Below are 20,048 nucleotides of genomic sequence, written 5' to 3' on the forward strand. Positions count from 1 at the left end.
GCAGTTTTTTTCATAGTTTGGGCGCGACTTATGTGTGGAATTATTAACACATTACCGTAAAATATCAGTATCATTTAGCTCATTCACGTAAGAGACTAGACGTATAAGATTTCATGTGATTTAGCGATTAGGAGTGACAGATTGTTTGGTAAACGTATAGCATGTTCTATATCATGGGTGTCAAACTCTGGCCCGCCGTTGAATTTCATTTGGCCCTTGAGGAAATAACAAATTAACATTAGAGTTGGCCCTCCGGTAACACCACATTCACCGCTAATACTCATACTTGCCAACCCTCCCGATTTTCCCGGGAGACTCCCGAAGTTTAGTGCCCTTCCCGAAAATCTCCCTGGGCAACCATTCTCCCGATTTCCACCCGGACAACAATATTGGGAGCGTGCCTTAAAGGCACTGTCCTCTACAACATGCCGTCACGTCCTCTTTTCCTCCACATAAACAGCGTGCTGGCCAAGTCACATAATATATGCGGCTTTCACACACACATACTTGGTCAACAGCCATACAGGTCACACTGAGGGTGGCCGTATAAACAACTTTAACATTGTTACAAATATGCGCCACACTGTGAACCCACACCAAACAAGAATGACAAAACGCATTTCGGGAAACCCCCGCACCGTAACACAACATAAACACAACAGAACAAATACCCAGGACCCCTTGCAGCACTAACTCTTCCGGAATGCTACAATATACACCCCCCGCTACCACCAAACCCCGCCCACTTAATTTAATAAATAAATGATAAATGGGTTGTACTTGTATAGCGCTTTTCTACCTTCAAGGTACTCAAAGCGCTTTGACACTACTTCCACATTTACCCATTCACACACACATTCACACACTGATGGAGGGAGCTGCCATGCAAGGCGCCAACCAGCACCCATCAGGAGCAAGGGTGAAGTGTCTTGCTCAGGACACAACGGACGTGACGAGGTTGGTACTAGGTGGGAATTGAACCAGGGACGCACGGGTTGCGCACGGCCACTCTTCCACTGCGCCACGCCGTCCCTATTATAATTTGTATATTATTTTAAAATGTATTAGCCTGCGGAAAATGTTAATGTTGATATTTACCTCATAAGGCTGCAAATTGAAAAGAGGCATTAATTTTTTAAATTACGTTTTATTTAATATACCAGTGATGTTTTTTCGTTTGTTTTTTGAAAGTTGATTTTGCACTATTACGTTATATAACCCACGCAGTCACGGGGAGAACATGCAAACTCCACACTGAAAGATCCCGAGCCCGGGATAGAACCCAGGATTACTCCGGACCTTCGTATTGTGAGGCAGATGCACTAACCACTGTACAACCGTGCTGCCCTGTTTAAGCCTTGCTTGTTCAATATTCATTGCAAAACTTGTTTGGGTCCCTATTAAAAGGTTAATTTGTTCAACCTTGGCCCGCAGCTTTGTTCAGTTTTTAATTTGAGTTTGACACCCCTGTTCTATATGTTATAGTTATTTGAATGACTTTTACCATAATATGTTACGTTAACATACCAGGCACCTTCTCAGTTGGTTATTTATGCCTCATATAACGTACACTTATTCAGCCTGTTGTTCACTATTCTTTATTTATTTTAAATTGCCTTTCAAATTTTTCGGGCTCCAGTACTCTGGAATGCCCTCCCGGTAAAAGTTCGAGATGCCACCTCAGTAGAAGCATTTAAGTCTCACCTTAAAACTAATTTGTATACTCTAGCCTTTAAATAGACTCCCTTTTTAGACCAGTTGATCTGCCGTTTCTTTTCTTTTTCTCCTATGTCCCACTCTCCCTTGTGGAGGGGGTCCGGTCCGATCCGGTGGCCATGTACTGCTCGCCTGTGTAACGGCTGGGGACATCTCTGCGCTGCTGATCCGCCTCCGCTTGGGATGGTTTCCTGCTGGCTCCGCTGTGAACGGGACTCTCGCTGCTGTGTTGGATCCGCTTTGGACTGGACTCTCGCGACTGTGTTGGATCCATTGTGGATTGAACTTTCACAGTATCATGTTGGACCCGCTCGACATCCATTGCTTTCCTCCTCTCCAAGGTTCTCATAGTCATCATTGTCACCGACGTCCCACTGGGTGTGAGTTTTCCTTGCCCTTATGTGGGCCTACCGAGGATGTCGTAGTGGTTTGTGCAGCCCTTTGAGACACTAGTGATTTAGGGCTATATAAGTAAACATTGATTGATTGATTGAAATGACTATTCATGGTTTTGTTCAAATAAATTTCCCCAAAAAATGCGACTTACACTCCAGTGTGACTTATATATATTTTTTTCCTTCTTTATTATGCATTTTCGGCAGGTGCGACTTATACTCCGGAGCGACTTATACTCCGAAAAATACGGTAGTATATATACGAAACTAACACAGCGAGTGTACTGATTCATCCTCTCGCATCCAAAATCCCAGCAGGCCCGTGCACATGCTTCCAGTCATGGCAACCTGTGTGATTATGATTCATGTGACTTGTCAAGCCTCCAGTTGTCTGTGTGTAACACGCTGTCCCCTGTGCAGAAGCATCACTTTTAGCTGTTAAGACATTGTGTAGTTTCTGCATCCTTCGGAGTATCATCACTGAACTAAACATTGCATAATGGAAAAAAAAAACTAAGCACTATTCCTCCGATTACATCCATCCTAAAATGTAAGGCAGAATTTCCCCCAAGTTGATCATCACCTCGTGCAAAGGGTGGTGTAAAATACGGCTGTTGTGTTGACGGTTGACCCCATGGGCTCCACAGGAGCTCCATAAAGCAATACAGTGAGTGCTGGGCCGGGCGGCTGACAAGCACCCTGCCGGGACTGAATATTTATCACACCCTGGCCACCTCGCTCCAATGCATGGCTGTGACTTTACATCACCGAGGAAGCAGCTGCTCGATTAATTTGACGAGATGAGGGTGCGGGCGCAAGAAAAGGAGACAAAGCGGCGCAGGGGTTGCAAATCACATTAAGGGGGGGATTTAACACCCGCTGAGTGTGTCGAACAAAAGCGGTCTTGGCTTGCGACAAGTCATGGTCGTGCACTGCTAATCTCACGCTCGAAAGCTAATGAGGGGAGTGTCGGAGTCGAGTGTCAGCGGGTCACAGCACATGCGGTTTATGGTCTCATCTCATCTTGACTGCAGCTCAATTCCGTCTCAATACCCAAAGTTGTGATCATGTATGGAAAATAATATTTTATTGTAAAACGTGCATGAAGGAAATACAGTAGAAATGTCATGCAGTCTTGCTCATTGACTACGCAACTGCATAAAGATATTTAGCTACTTGTAATAAATTATAAATTAGGAGAGTTAAAAAAAATTGTAATATATTAAAAAAAAAAAAAAAAAATCGCATGAATTGCAAATATTACTGATAACAATTATAAATCGATAATAATAATAATAATACAATATGTACAAAAATTGAGAAATTTAAAAGTAATAGAATAAAATAGAATAGAATATACTTTATTGTCATTAAATTTGCATACAACGTGATTAAAGACTCCAACTTAAGTTGCGGTTGTGGGAACAAATATGGGGTAAAATAAATAACACAAGAGGTAATAAAGGAAAAACTAACAATTGGAATAAACAGACTACTATCCAATAAAAATAACAAGCAATCCTGTACAATATACAAAACACCGTAGAAATACAAAATACTGTACAATATACAGAACAAGACAAGAGTACCGAAGTAATAAATAACAATCAGTGTCGGACGTAATGATTGGCACCTACTGTTGTGCCCTTTAATCCAGTGGTTCTCAACCTTTTTTCAGTGATGTACCCCCTGTGAACATTTTTTTAATTCAAGTACCCCCTAATCAGAGCAAAGCATTTTTGGTTGAAAAAAGGAGATAAAGAAGTAAAATAAAGCACTATGTCATCAGTTTCTGATTTATTAATTTGTATAACAGTGCAAAATATTGCTCATTTGTAGTGGTCTTTCTTGAACTATTTGGAAAAAAATATATAAAAATAACTAAAAACTTGTTGAAGAATAAACAAGTGATACAATTATAAATAAACATTTCTACACATAGAAGTAATCATCGACTTAAAGTGCCCTCTTTGGGGATTGTAATAGAGATCCATCTGGATTCATGAACTTAATTCTAAACATTTCTTCACAAAAAAGAAATCTGTGACGCTTGGCTGGCATCGTGGTGCGGGTGGCGCTCTTTCAGGGTAAAGATCGGGCACGGACACAGCGTAAAAGTAAGAACTATTGGTTTATTAAAACTAAAAACAGACTAAGAACAGAAACAACTTGCAGTTGGGACAAAAGGCAAAACAAAGCGCTAGCATAGGAGCTAGGAAACACAAACGGCTAAGCACGGAAGCTAACAAGTCCAGAAATAAGACAGCCGAGTCGTCACTCGTGAAACACAAACTGTATGCGACACAAATCTACGAGGAGAGGACGAGTGAATGGAAAGGGCAGGCTTAAATACAGAACGTGATTCAATAAACACAGGTGCGCGTCAAGAAACAAGTAGCAGGTGGACCAAATCAGAAACTATGGTAACGGAACAAACTCAAAATCCAGCGGCTCATGACAAAATCTTTAACATCAATATTTATGGAACATGTCCACAAAAAAGACTAGTTGTCAACACTGAATATTGCATTGTTGTATTTTTTTCCACTGTTTTAGAACTTTCATTCATATTTTGTTGAAGTATTATTCAATAAATATATGTATAAAGGATTTTTTTAATTGTTGCTATTTTTAGAATATTTAAAAAAAAATCTCACGTACCCCTTGGCATACCTTCAAGTACCCCCAGGGGTACGCGTACCCCCATTTGAGAACCACTGAATTAGGGGAGTTAAAAACATTTTTAAAAGTCACACACAAAAAAAAAAAAAATCACATGAATCGCAATTATTACTTATAAAAATTATAAATCGATAAAAATAATACTACTAATAATAATACAATATATACAAAAATGGATACATTTAAAAGTAATGATTGGCACCAACTGGTGTGCCCTTTAATCAGCAAATAAACTACAAAAACATCCTGAGGCTTTAATTGGTCTTTTAGTCTGAATTCAACTCCTTACATTAAATAACTTTTACACCGGGACGGCGTGGCGCAGTGGGAGAGTGGCCGTGTGCAACCCGAGGGTCCCTGGTTCAAATCCCACCTAGTACCAACTTCGTCACGTCCGTTGTGTCCTTGAGCAAGACACTTCACCCTTGCTCCTGATGGGTGCTGGTTAGCGCCTTGCATGGCAGCTCCCTCCATCAGTGTGTGAATGTGTGTGTGAATGGGTAAATGTGGAAGTAGTGTCAAAGCGCTTTGAGTACCTTGAAGGTAGAAAAGCGCTATACAAGTACAACCCATTTATTTATTTACCATATTCTAATATATTTACTGTAGTAATTCTGTGCATTTCCAGGAAAAATGTGGGTTCAGATCATGGGATGTTGTTGTGATTCAGGGCTATATAAATAAACTGTGATTGATTGATTGATTGATTAAAAAATGCAGTCTGATTATTGATGTTGCAGGAGTGTAATCGTGTGATTGAAGACAAAAACAACATGATTTTGGTTGGATGTTCTGACTAAAAATCACTCACCGAGGAGATTTCTCATTGATGGTGTTGCTCCCCTGAAGGTCTGACAACGGCGAACGAGGACTCCTTCTGCTCACACCTGGTCGCCAACAGACAAGATTGTGTGAGCGTCACATCATTCCAAATCTACGGTACCAGTCAAAAGTCTGAACACCGGCTTCTCACGTCATTGCAAGAGAAAATGTGTCGAAACGTTTGACTGGTGCTGTAAGTCGTTACAAAACAGACATTTGAGTGTTATTAGTGTGTTACGAGCCCTTTCAGTGCAATTTATTTATCACTGAAAGAAAAGGCCGGTGGAGGTTAAAACAAGTTACTCTTGTTAGTGTCAAAATATGGACGATCAACATTTATTTGTGCTTTTTTTTTTATGTTAATCATCTCAAAAACAGCATTGTGTTGGCATGTAGTTAATGTTCTTAGAATTGAAAATGTTAAAATGTCACAAAAAAAAAAAAGTGAATTGAACAGTGCATTAAAAAGTATACTTAAGTGTGATGGCAGTGTGGTGATAAGGTCACAATTACAGCAGGGAACTGTTTTTTTTTTTATCCAGCAAGAAAAAGGGGATGCAAAATCACAGAACTACAGTGTGCTATCCTTACTAAAAAAAATAATCTATCAGATGGCTAATAAAGCTATACCGTTTTCAGTTTCGTCAATTTGTACATTTTCACTCTCGTCGGGAGCTGCAGGACGGCACAAAACAAAACAAAAAAGACACAAACACATTTTAACATGAGAAAAACAAAAAAACTGACGCATGGAAGTGACATAATAGAACCCGAACCTATCTATATGTGTCGCACAGTATATAATAGGGGTGTAACGATACTGAATATTGAACTGTACACACAGTAGGAAGGGGATTCAAATGGCCCCAGTCGTCGCGGTTTACCTGACACATGAAACGTGACGGATTTGGGGCGTGCATTATCCACTTCAGCCGCCAGATGGCAGCAGAGTGTTGAATATCTCAAAATGTGTTTTGTGGCAATTCCAACTTTGACCATGGTGTCCGTTGCTATGTTGCATCATTTTCAGAAGAATGCAATTCAAACGATAAACTCCCACCCCCTTACTCCTACGCGAGATCCACACTTGAATGGGGCCATATGAATCGCTTATACATACATACATACATACGTGTACATATATAAATATATATATATATATACATACATATATGTATTTATATATTTTTCATTGTTTCTTTTTACTTTTTTTGTTAGTCAATATTTAAAGGGCTTCTGAAATGCTATTTTCTTATTTAAACAGGGATAGCAGGTCCATTCTATGTGTCATACTTGATCATTTCGCGATATTGCCATATTTTTGCTGAAAGGATTTAGTAGAGAACATCGACGATAAAGTTCGCAACTTTTCTTCGCTAATAAAAAAGTCTTGCCTGTACCGGAAGTAGCAGACGATGTGCGCGTGATGTCACAGGTTGTGGAGCTCCCCACATCATCACATTGTTTACAATCATGGCCACCAGCAGCGAGAGCGATTCGGACCGGGAAAACAACGATTTCCCCATTAATTTGAGCGAGGATGAAAGATTTGTGAACGAGGAAAGTGAGAGTGAAGGACTACAAAAAAAAAAACGAGACGGCAGAGCCATTCAGATGTTATTAGACAAATTTACGAGGATAATTCTGGGAAATCCCTTATCTGCTTATTGTGCTACTAGTGTTTTAGTGAGATTATATGGTCGTACCTGAAAGTCGAAGGGGTGTGGCCACAGGTGTGGTGGCCACCAGTGTCTCCAAGGGAAGCCAGGTTTCTCGACGAGGCGAAGGCAGCCGGTCGGGCCGGGCTGAGATTTTTAATTTTTTTCCCTTCAACAACGGTGGAAGCATCCGACGGTCAGGGTGGCCGGTGGGAGGAGGCAAGAGAGTCGCAGCTGCCTCTTTGATAGGTGCAGGAGGAACGACGCAAGCTCTCCGCTCATGTCTACGTTAAGAGCCGATATATTACCACCATTTTCTCACCGAAACCCTGCGGTTGACATGTGGTAGGGAACCATGTTCGCTTGACCGCTCTGTTCCATAGTAAAGCTTCACAGTCATCTTTCGGGAATGTAAACAAAGAAACAAGGAAACACCGGCTGTGTTTGTGTTGCTAAAGGCGGCCGCAATACACCGCTTCCCACCTACATCTTTCTTCTTTGACGTCTCCATTATTAATTGAACAAATTGCAAAAGATTCAGCAACACAGATGTCCATAATAATGTGTAATTATGCGATGAAAAGAGACGACTTATAGCTGTGAACGGTGCTGGACCAAACTGTCCTCTACAATGCGTGATGTAACGCGCACGCGTTTTAGCAAGATACTTCTGCGCAAAATTTAAAATTGCAATTTAGTAAACTAAAAAGGCCGTATTGGCATGTGTTGCAATGTTAATATTTCATCATTGATATATAAACTATCAGACTGTGTGGTCGGTAGTAGTGGGTTTCAGTAGGCCTTTAAAAAGGTAGTTTAAGGCCATCTTTGTTCAACCAGAAGGGGCTTATTAACATGTAACTTGTGTAAAAAAATAAAATAAAATCATTATAGTTATTATATCAAATAATACATCGGTTTGAATCAAGAATCTATTCTGGATCCAATAGTCACCCCAGATAGAACCCAAATATTCAACTAGATCCTACCGACTGTAAAGTCACGATTTTGGTTGATTCATCGTACAGTAAGTGTACAGAAAACGTAAAAACACTTTGCCAAAAAATAATAAATAATATTTACAGTTGTACTTCGGCTTACAAGCATCACAGCTTACGTTTTTTGGGGGGATAAGAGTTTCTACAAAAAATATATAGTTACCGTTTGGATTATTTATTTATTTAAATACATCAATTTGTATTTTGTGGGATTTTTTTGTTTTTCTTTCTTTCGGCTGATCACAAAAATTTGGGTTACGAGCCTTCCACTGCGTGTTGGCGTAGCGAGTGTCACAGTGAACCCCGTAAGATCCAAACAAAACATTGAATGCCTCGCTGGCTTCCTTCAGCCTTCTTATCAACTTTGTTTGTCCACTGACAGCAACAAATAAATTGAGTGTGAAGGACAGGGCCGAGAAGAAGAAGTGGATGATATTTATGATATTAAAGAAGGAAACCACATTATGATTACATTACTTCAAACAACTAATGTACTGCTTGTAGTAAATTCTATTGTATTTCTTTTCAACAAAACTTAATTGTAAAAAACTTACTTTTTTTCCTATTAAAAAGCCTGTTACATATTGAAATTGTGTTTTTTTTTTTAGGGGAGGTACAGAATGCTGTGTTGGCATCCATCAGAGTAAAATTAAACCCGTAAGCTGAGTTATTATTGCACAACTGTAAGTCCCACAATGCAACAGTAAAAGTGTGAAACTATGAGTGATTTTTTTAAGGAAATATAGGTTCTTAAAGTGCAGCATTCATAGTCGCAGCTTTTAAAGGCGAAACATTTGTTAACATGTACCGTATTTTTGGGAGTTTAAGTCGCACCGGCCGAAAATGCATAATAGAGAAGGAAAAAACATATATAAGTCGCACTGGAGTATAAGTCGCATTTTTTGGGGAAATTTATTTGATAAAACCCAACACCAATAATAGACATTGGAAAGGCAATTTAAAATGCCATAAATAACCAACGGAGAAGGTGCCTGGTATGTTAACGTAACATATTATGGTAAGAGTCATTCAAATAACTATAACATATAGAACATGCTATACGTTTACCAAACAATCTGTCACTCCTAATCACTAAATCCGATGAAATCTTATACGTCTAGTCTCTTACGTGAATGAGCTAAATAATATTACTTGATATTTTACAGTAATGTGTTAATAATTTCACACATAAGTCGCTCCTGAGTATAAGTCGCACCCCCGGCCAAACGATGAAAATAACTGCGACTTATAGTCCGAAAAATACGGTACTTTAAGACAAATATTTGTGTTTTTATTAGTTATGAGGATCACCATTTCACAGTTTAGACGTTGAAGTGTAGAGCAATGGTGGCTTAATATTCACTTGCTTACAAACCCTGTTTCCATATGAGTTGGGAAATTGTGTTGTAAATATAAAGGGAATACAATGATTTGCAAATCCTTTTTAACCCATATTTAATCGAATGCACTACAAAGACAAGATATTAGATGTTCAAACTCATAAAAAAAATGTTTTTGGGCAAATAAAAATCAACTTAGAATTTCATGGCTGCAACACGTGCCAAAGTAGTTGGGAAAGGACATGTTCACCACTGTGTTACATCACCTTTTCTCAAACGTTTGGGAACTGAAGAAAATAATTGTGAAGCTTTGAAAGTGGAATTCTGTCTCATTCTTGTTTTATGTAGAGCTTCAGTCGTTCCAACAGGCCGGGGTCTCCGCTGTCGTATTTCACGCTTCATAATGCGCCACATATTTTCGATGGAAGACAGGTCTGGACTGCAGGCGGGCCAGGAAAGTACCCGCACTCTATTTTAACGAAGCCACGCTAAAATAAGCAGGGGCGTCCATGATAACGTTGCTTGGATGACGACATTTGTTGCTCCAAAACCTGTATGGACCTTTCAGCATTAATGGTGCCTTCACAGATGTGTAAGTTACCCATGCCTTGGGCACTAATACACCCCCATTCCATCACAGATGCTGGCTTTTGAACTTTGCGCCTATAACAATCCGAATGGTTATTTTCCTATTTGTTCTGGAGGACACCACGTCCTCTGTTTTTAAATATAATTTGAAATGTGGACTCGTCAGACCACAGAACACCTTTCCACTTTGCATCAGTCCATCTTAGGTGAGCTCGGGCCCAGCCAAGCCGGCGGCGTTTCAAGATATTGTTGATATTTGGGTTTGGCTTTGCATAGTAGAGTTTTAACTTGCACTGACAGATGTAGCGACCAACTGTAGTTACTGACAGGGGTTTTATGAAGTGTTCCTGAGCCCATGTGGTGATATCCTTTACACACTGATGTCGGTTTTTGATGCAGTACCGCCTGAGGGATCGAAAGTCCGTAATATCATCGCTTACGTGCAGTGATTTCTCCAGATTCTCTGAACTTTTTGACGATTTTACGGACCGTAGATGGTAAAATCCCTAAATTCCTTGCAATAGCTCGTTGAGAAATGTTGTTCTAAAACTATTTGAAAATTGGCTTGCAAAGTGGTGACCCTTGCCCCATTCTGGTTTGTGAATTATTTAGCATTTCATGGAAGCTGCTTTTATACCCAATCACGGCACCCAACTGTTCGCAATTAGCCTGCACACCTGTGGGATGTTCCATATAAGTGTTTGATGAGCATTCCTTAACTTTATCAGTATTTATTGCCACCGTTCCCAACTTCTTTGTCACGTGTTGCTGGCATCAAATTCTAAAGTTAATGATTATTTGCAAAAAAAAAAAAAAAAATGTTGATTAGTTTGAACATCAAATATGTTGTCTTTGTAGCATATTCAACTGAATATGGCTTGAAAATGATTTGCAAATCATTGTATTCCGTTTATATTTACATCTAACACAATTTCCCAACTCATATGGAAACGCGGTTTGTAATTTTTGTTCATAGGAATAAGTTCATTAAATTTTTGTAAAAGATTAAGACTTTATACATTTATACATGAATAATAATTTTCTTTTCAGTCAGTTTCGAGTTTTTAATTGGACTGTGTGCAAATATGTGTAGCTTTTGTTTTGTAAACAATACTGCATTATTGTGGCTGTTGTGTGATTGTATGATTATAACAATTGTATGTAATTATTCGGAGGTGTTTTATTTCGAATGTGGTACTATATGTGCTGTGAATTTGTACATTTATTTGTGCCTGAATGCTGTACATGTATAGAAACATTTTTGAAATATTATACCCCAGGAAAAATAGCAGATGGGCATCTAAATAAACAAACAAAACTTGGTGTTTTGTGACCCTTTGTATCTGATTACCGAGTAAACACCCATCCATCCCATCCATTTTCTACCGCTTATTCCCTTTCGGGGTTGCGGGGGGCGCTGGCGCCTATCTCAGCTACAATCGGGCGGAAGGCGGGGTACACCCTGGACAAGTCGCCACCTCATCGCAGGGCCAACACAGATATACAGACAACATTCACACTCACATTCACACACTAGTGCCAATTTAGTGTTGCCAATCAACCTATCCCCAGGTGCATGTCTTTGGAAGTGGGAGGAAGCCGGAGTACCCGGAGGGAACCCACGCATTCACGGGGAGAACATGCAAACTCCACACAGAAAGATCCCGAGCCTGGATTTGAACCCAGGACTGCAGGACCTTCGTATTGTGAGGCAGACGCACTAACCCCTCTGCCACCGTGAAGCCTACCGAGTAAACACATGGTGCAATAAAAACTTCCTGTCCAGATCATTTGATATGGAAAAAAAACACACTTGAAACTCAGAATATGAATACATGTACCGTTACACCCCTAGTATATAAGAACATTGGTGGTATATAAACAGTGCATCTGGAAAGTATTCACAGTGCTTCACCTATTCTCAATTTTGTTATGTTACAACCCTATTCCAAAATGGAATACATTCTTCTTTGTCCTCAACTACCACATTATGACAATGTGAAACTTTTTTTTTTTTAACAATATTGCAAATTTATCAGAAATGAAAAACAAAAACAAGCCTTTGCTCAATACTTTGTTGATGCAACTGTGGCTGCAATTACAGCCTCAAGTCTTTTTCAATACGATGCCACAAGCTTGGCACACATTTGGGTGGTTTAGCCCACTCCTCTTTGCAGCACCCCTCTAGCTCCATCAGGTTGGAATGGAAGCGTTGGTTTTTATCCAGGATGTCTCTGTACAAAAATACTTCAGGCTGTAACTGCTGCCAAAAGTGAATCAACAAAGTAATGAGGAAATAATGTGAATTTGGAATACTTATGTGCATGTGATTTTGTTTTTTATCATTTATAAATTTGCAAAATTGTTTAAAAAATATATATATTTATATTGTCAATATGTGGTATTGCCTGCAGAGTTTTGAGGACAAAAATAAATGTATTCCATTTGGGAATAAGGCTACAACAGTGGTTCTCAAATGGGGGTACACGTACCCCTGGGGGTACTTGAAGGTATGTCAAGGGGTACGTGAGATTTTTTTTAAATATTCTAAAAATAGCAACAATTCATAAATCCTTTATGAATATATTTATTGAAATATGAATGTAAGTTCATAAAGTGAAGTGAATTATATTTATATAGCGCTTTTTCTCTAGTCACTCAAAGCGCTTTACATAGTGAAACCCAATATCTAAGTTACATTCAAACCAGTGTGGGTGGCACTGGGAGCAAGTGGGTAAAGTGTCTTGCCCAAGGACACAACGGCAGTGACTAGGATGGTGGAAGCGGGAATCGAACCTGCAACCCTCAAGTTGCTGGCACGGCCGCTCTACCAACCGAGCTAAACCGGTACTGTGAAAAGAAATGCAACGATGCAATAATCAGTGTTGACAGCTATATTTTTTGTGGACACGTTCCATAAATAATGATGTTATCGATTTATTTTTTTTGTGAAGACATTTTTAGAATTAAGTTCATGAATCCAGATGGATCTCTATTACAATCCCAAAGAGGGCACTTTAAGTTGATGATTACTTCTATGTGTAGAAATCTTTATTTATAATTAAATCACTTGTGTATTTTTCAACAAGTTTTTAAGTTATTTTTACGTTTTTTTCCAAATAGTTCAAGAAAGACCACTACAAATGAGCAATATTTTGCACTGTTATACAATTTAATAAATCAGAAACTGACGACATAGTGCTGCATTTTAATCTTTATCTCTTTTTTTCAACCAAAAATGATTTGCTCGGATTAGGGGGTACTTGAAACAAAACAACGTTCACAGGGGGTACATCAAAGAAAAAATGTTGAGAACCACTGGGCTATAACATAACAAAATGAGGAACAAGTGAAGCGCTGTGAATACTTTCCGGATGCACCGTACGTGTCCCAACTATCAGTCTTCAATCACCATTACCAGCATGTGTATTAGTAAGTGCAACAATGGGACTTGATTCTGTGCTGCGACGGACAAGCGACTACACCCAAGGTCAACGTGGATATAAATGCAAGGTTATTACTGTGTCTTGACAAAGCACGAGCAACATGCATCTCTGTACTACCAGTGCAAATATTTAGAGTAATGGTGGCTGAAGCATGCCTATCAACAGCATGCAGAGAAAAAAAGGCTAGGTATGTAATGCAAGGTAGAGAAGGACGGCAGAAGGAGAGAGACCAACAAGCATCTTGTCTAATCCAAAAGAAACTGAGGGTTTGTAGACAAAAATGACAAAAAATGTAATTAAGTTTTGTCATTAAAGGGGAACTGCACTTTTTGGGGGGATTTTTGTCCATCATTCACAATCCTTTTGTGAAAAAGCACACGTTTTTTTTTTTTTAATGCATTCTAACTTGTAAATATATCATACTTGCCAACCTTGAGACCTCCGATTTTGGGAGGTGGTGGGTGGGGCAGAGGCGTGGTTAAGACGGGTGGCGTATAATTCACAAACTCGAGTATTTCACATATACATATATATATATATATATATATATATATATATATATATACATATATATATATATATATATATGTATGAAATACTTAAATTTCAGTGAATTCTAGCTATATATATTTATTTTATTATGTATATAAATGAAATAAATAGTTGAACTTCTGACGGCACCTATCAAATACACAGTAATAAAAACACAGTTGTTCTCTTAACTGTACTGTGCTTGCTGGTTACTAAAAAACAACAACAACACTTACCTTTCACTATTTGAGTAACCTTTGTTCTGCTGTTTGCGTATTGGCGAGCGATCTCCGAATCCGGGAACATCCTTCACGGATTTGTTGTAGACATCCGCAAATGAGAACGGGATGTTGCTTCCAGCTATCAGCATAGCCATCTTTGTCTCAGCATAAGATACACCGTCGGGTCTCCATTTTGCGAGGTGGGCCGTAATACTGGGTTGTGAACGATGCTGCGCTGCGGACGCTTTGTGCTTCGCTGACTTGACCGTTCATGGCTGAGTATATCCGTTCGGCCGATGTGTTCAATGGAGATGTCTGTTCTACAAAATTTACAGGCAACATACACCTTCCCCTTCAAACTCTCCTGGATAAACTGAAATTCTTGTTTCCAATCATTCTGGGACTTGCAAGCGTATTTCTTCATTTTGCTCGTCGACGGTGTAATATATTGGGTTGGAGTCAATAACCAGGCGAAGTGATGGAGTTACGTCACTTTACTGTGGGCTTCAGAACAGACTCCCTAATGCATATGTTCCTTGACCGCACTTAAATGTAGAATATATTTACATTCTATTCTATGTACAGTAGTAGATGGCAGTATCGTCCTGTTTAAGAGGGTCACAACATTGAGTCAAGTCTGCATGGAACTGGAGGGGGCATGGCCTCCAGCTCCGCCTGAATTTAGGGAGATTTTCGTGAGAAAATTTGTCCCGGGAAGTTTTCGGGAGAGGCGCTGAATTTCGGGAGTCTACCGGAAAATCCGGGAGGGTTGGCAAGTATGAAATATATGCCAGCAAGAGTCAGCGAACAATGAATGTAATGAGAATCGCTCTATGTGCCTACAAAGCGCGCTAAAAAACATCCAAAACCCTCCACCAACGTTTTATCCACACACTGTGAGTATATATTTAATGTAGTAACAAAATAATAATAACATGCACTATTCGCATACGCATCACAACGTTCACTATTTCCTTCAACAACAATACATACTGATCATGGCGGACTTCATGAGAGACAGACAACTACTTTGGGAGAAACGATGATCCAGAACCTTATAATTTTGAGCCTGAGTATAGGGAGGATGAACTACAAGTTTTACAAGCTGAGTGATAGACTGACCAAACAAGTAGGATGTATTGAAAAGTGCTAAACAAAAAATAAAAACTACAAACATAATAAAACGGTCACTTACTATACAATGTCTGCTCTTACGGGGATACCATTGGATGGGATGTTTAAATGTTCCCATTGATAAGAAGAATCAATTAAAACCTTCACACAAATAACAAAAAAATCAACCAAAAAACGAAAAGCCATCATTCTCGCCATCTCTAAGTTGAATGTCAAAGTTGACCAACTACTAGTTTTATGGCCACAAACTTCTACTACAGTAATACTTTTTATAATCTTAGAATTAACTTTCACCAACTTAGAGGCCATGCAGCAGCTCACGGGCTCAGTATGTCAATAGCTGCATAAGGTAGTTTACCTCTTTGTATTTACAGCGCCTCTAAAAGTAGTTCTTCTGTGTTAGCGATTACAACCAATAAAGTGAAGTGAAGTGAATTATATTTATATAGCGCTTTTTCTCTAGTGACTCAAAGTGCTTTACATAGTGAAACCCAACATCTAAGTTACATTTAAACCAGTGTGGGTGGCACTGGGAGCAGGTGGGTAAAGTGTCTTGCCCAAGGACACAACGGCAGTGACTAGGATGGCGGAAGCGGGGATCGAACCTGCAACCCTGAAGTTCCTGGCACAGCCACTCTACCAACCGAGCTATACCGCCACCAATCATTCATCCATCCGTCCATTGTCTACCACGTCTTTTTCGGGGCCGCGGGGGGTTTGGAGCCTATCTTAGCTGCACTCAGGCGGAAGACGGAGTACACACTGGACAAGTCACTACCCCATTGCAGGGCCAGTACAGATAAACAACATTCACAGTCACATTTACACACTAGGGCCAATTTAGTGTCGCCAGTTAACCTATCCCCAAGTGCATGTTTTTGGAGGCGGGAGAAATTCCGGAAAGAACCCACGCAGTCACGGGGAGGACATGCAAACTCCACACAGAAAGTCCCCGAGCTCGGGAATCAAACCCGGATCGTTCTTATTGTGATACACGAGCGCTAAGCACTAACCACTAACCGTCAATATTTATTTGCATATCCCTTAAGCACAAGTGCCTCAAAGGGCTTCACACACCACAACGACGTACTCGGATCTGAACCCACATTCGGGCAAGCAAAAACTCAAGCCTATTGGAACAATTAGAACCTGGGGAGGGACACAGATTAAGTGAAGTGAGTAAATTGTATTTATATAGCACTTTTCTCAGGTGACTCAAAGCGCTTTACATTGTGAATCCCAATATCTAACTTACATTTTTTTAAACCAGTGTGGATGGCACCGGGAGCAGGTGGGTAAAGTGTCTTGCCCAAGCACACAACAGCAGTGACTAGGATGGCGGAAGCGGGGATCGAACCTGCAACCCTGAAGTTGCTGGAACAGCCGCTCTACCAACCAACTATACCGCCCCGATGTGGGTAACAGCTAGCGCATACTCCATGGAAACTGATACGTGGCCACTTGATAACCTCTCCACGCAGGAGAGCATAAAAGAGAAGCGGCAGATCAACTGTTCTAAAAAGAGGTCTACTTAAAGGCAATTGCGTTTTAAGATGGTGCTTTAATGCTTCTAACTTCTACTACATCTCTAACTGTTACGGGTAATAGCAATACCGCTAATAAGTTGTTAATATCTAGGTCACAACGTGTAAATAGAGTATTATAGTATTGTTGGCCACCTCGCACTATTTTACAACTTAGAATGCGTAAGAAAAAAAGAAAATAAAAACATATGTCTTTTTGCTTTATATAAGGATTGTGAATGATAAGCAACATTTTCAAAAAGTGCAGTTCCCCTTTGCTTGCTTCATGATATTTTGGAGCTGCGGTACAGTGCAGTTAAGTCGATGTTGGTCGGCCTCATCCCTTATCCCAAGTTTCCCAGGTTATGTGGTCTGAAAGGTGGAGAGGAGGAGTTTTTATATTTGGCATCCTTACTGTGCTTCTCCTCTTTGCATCTCTGCAGGATCTCTAAGCTTCTTTGATGCACAGGGTGCTGCAGAAAGCTAAAACTATCCACACTTTTCAAAACTGCACAGGGAGCGGCTTCATCATGCCCTTTGAGAAGCAAAAGGAAAGAAAGAGGAGAGCGGAAGAAAGGAACAAAAGGACATACAACACACGGGGCAAAAAGAGAGAGAGGGAGAGAGGAAAGATTAGACAGTGAAGAAAAAGAGATGCAACTTTCTACTGGAGAGAAACCTGTGCAGGACTTTTGGAGAGAACATGTGTTACATTGAAAAGTATGTTTAATGCATGTCTTTTTGCTCAAACACACAAAATGCGTCTGCACTTTTTTGCACTGAGTCAAAGGAAACCTATGATAAATTTTGTCCTTTCTGACCTAAAAATGTTGGATATTCGTGTTAAATAATGCCAAAGCATCAACTCCTAAGGTTCAAGCATTTTAGCCTGAGCTTGAACGCAGTTTTGGATGCCTCTGTTTGCAGAGTTGTGACGTTACAGTGAGGTGGACGTACTTATTTGGACAGTAAAGGGGCCCTAATATGCAAAACCAACTTTTCTTACATCAGGGGTCACCAACGCGGTGCCCGCGGGCACCAAGTCGCCCGTAAGGACCAGATGAGTCGCCCCCGGCCTGTTCTAAAAATAGCTCAAATAGCAGCACTTACCAGTGAGCTGCTTCTATTTTTTTAAATTGTATTTATTTACTAGCAAGCTGGTCTCGCTTTGCTCGACATTTTTAAATCTAAGAGAAACAAAACTCAAATAGAATTTGAAAATCCAAGAAAATATTTTAAAGACTTGGTCTTCACCTTTTTAAATTCATTTATTTTTTTACTTTGCTTCTTATAACTTGCAGAAAGACAATTTTAGAGAAAAAATACAACCTTAAAAATGATTTTAGGACTTTTAAACACATACCTTTTAAATTCCTTCCTCTTCTTTCCTGAATATTTAAATCAATGTTCGAGTATTTTTTTTTTATAGGAAAGAATAATAAAAACATTTTAATTTAATTCTTCATTTTAGCTTCTGTTTTTTCGATGAAGGATATTTGTGAAATATTTTTTTAAACTTATTATGATTAAAATTCAAAAAAATTATTCTGGCAAATCTAGAAAATCTGTAAAATCAAATTCAAATTTTATTTGAAAGTCTTTTGAATTTCTTTAAAAAAAAATTCTCTGGAAAATCTAGAAGAAATAATGATTTGTCTTTGTTAGAAATATAGCTTGGTCCAATTTGTTATATATTCTAACAAAGTGCAAATTGGATTTTAAACTATTCAAAACGTCATCAAAATTCGAAAATTAATTTTAATCAGGAAGAATTACTAATGAAATTCCATGAATTCTTATTTAAATTTTTTCCAAAAGATTCGAATTAGTTAGTTTTTCTCTTCTTTTTTTCAGTTGAATTTTGAATTTTAAAGAGTGAAATTGAAGATAAACTATGTTACAAAATTTTATTTTCATTTTTTTCGTGTTTTCTCCTCTTTTAAACCGTTCAATTAAGTGTGTTTTTCCATCATTTATTCTCTACAAAAAAACCTTCCCTAAAAGAACAAAAAAAATATATACGATGGAATGACAGACAGAAATACCCATTTTTATATATATATATATATATATATATATATAGATATATATATAGATTTATTTATTAAAGGTACATTGAGCAAATTGGCTACTTCTGGCAATTTATTAAAGTGTGTATCAAACTGGTAGCCCTTCGCATTAATCAGTACCCAAGAAGTAGCTCTTGGTTTCAAAAAGGTTAGTGACCCCTGTCTTACATGATGGTACCTGTTTTTGTGAATTTGGGATCCCCATAAGTCCCAAAAATGTGAATTGAAATCGTGGTGAAGATATTTAAAAAAACAATTGTTTTACTTTTTCCAAACTCGCTTCAAAATGAACATTTTGGAATTTGGGACTTTAGTAACATATTTTGCCTATGTTACATCAGTGTATATCTCCATATATGGTAGAAATTTACCCAAAGAGCTTTGCGCAACTCCTGCAATTAAAAAAAATCCAGTTGTAGCCAATAAGTACCTTATTTTTCTGGCTGGTACATGCTCATGTATGCTAAATTGCTCCGCTGTTGCGATTTGTAATAAAAGTACTGTGTAGTTATAATTCATATCTGTCAATCGACTCCATATGGAAGCGCTAAAAACTACAACATTGCTGACGGGGTGGAGACGCAGTTGAAGGGGGCTTGGCTTGGAGGAGGACTTTGGCATGTAAACAAAACGGTGCAATCTAAAGAGACAGTCAGAAAGCGTCTTGAAGATGAAAGACCAAAATCCAACTAAAAAATCGCTATTACATCTTGTGTGGACCAAAATGTAGTGTTTTGAATGTACAGCGTTGTCGACACTGCCCTCCCTGCCTTCCGCTGAACGCTGACAAGATTAATCCACAAGGTAAAGTAAGTGTACTTTAATCATTGTAGCGACCTTTTGTGATTTCAAACTGTGAGTGCACATCAGGGATAGTGACAATGAGTGTGCGTGTCGGCCATACGAGGATGGCAGTTTAGCGGTT

The 20,048-nt window shown here is 39.0% G+C and overlaps 1 protein-coding gene across 1 annotated transcript in view; it reads right to left on the bottom strand.

Annotated features, from left to right (window-relative positions):
• The window catches only part of myo9aa (myosin IXAa), a 328,362-nt gene that overhangs the window by 95,988 nt on the left and 212,326 nt on the right, over positions 1 to 20,048 (bottom strand). Inside the window, exons 15-16 of the mRNA XM_061887012.1 lie at positions 17,470 to 17,589; positions 5,605 to 5,680 (exon numbers count right to left, since the gene is read on the bottom strand). Of these exons, the coding sequence (XP_061742996.1) occupies positions 5,605 to 5,680; positions 17,470 to 17,589 (196 nt within the window). The remainder of the gene's footprint in view (positions 1 to 5,604; positions 5,681 to 17,469; positions 17,590 to 20,048) is intronic.

The sequence above is a fragment of the Nerophis ophidion genome, linkage group LG25 (assembly GCF_033978795.1).
Source record: "Nerophis ophidion isolate RoL-2023_Sa linkage group LG25, RoL_Noph_v1.0, whole genome shotgun sequence".
Taxonomy (NCBI): Eukaryota; Metazoa; Chordata; class Actinopteri; order Syngnathiformes; family Syngnathidae; genus Nerophis; species Nerophis ophidion.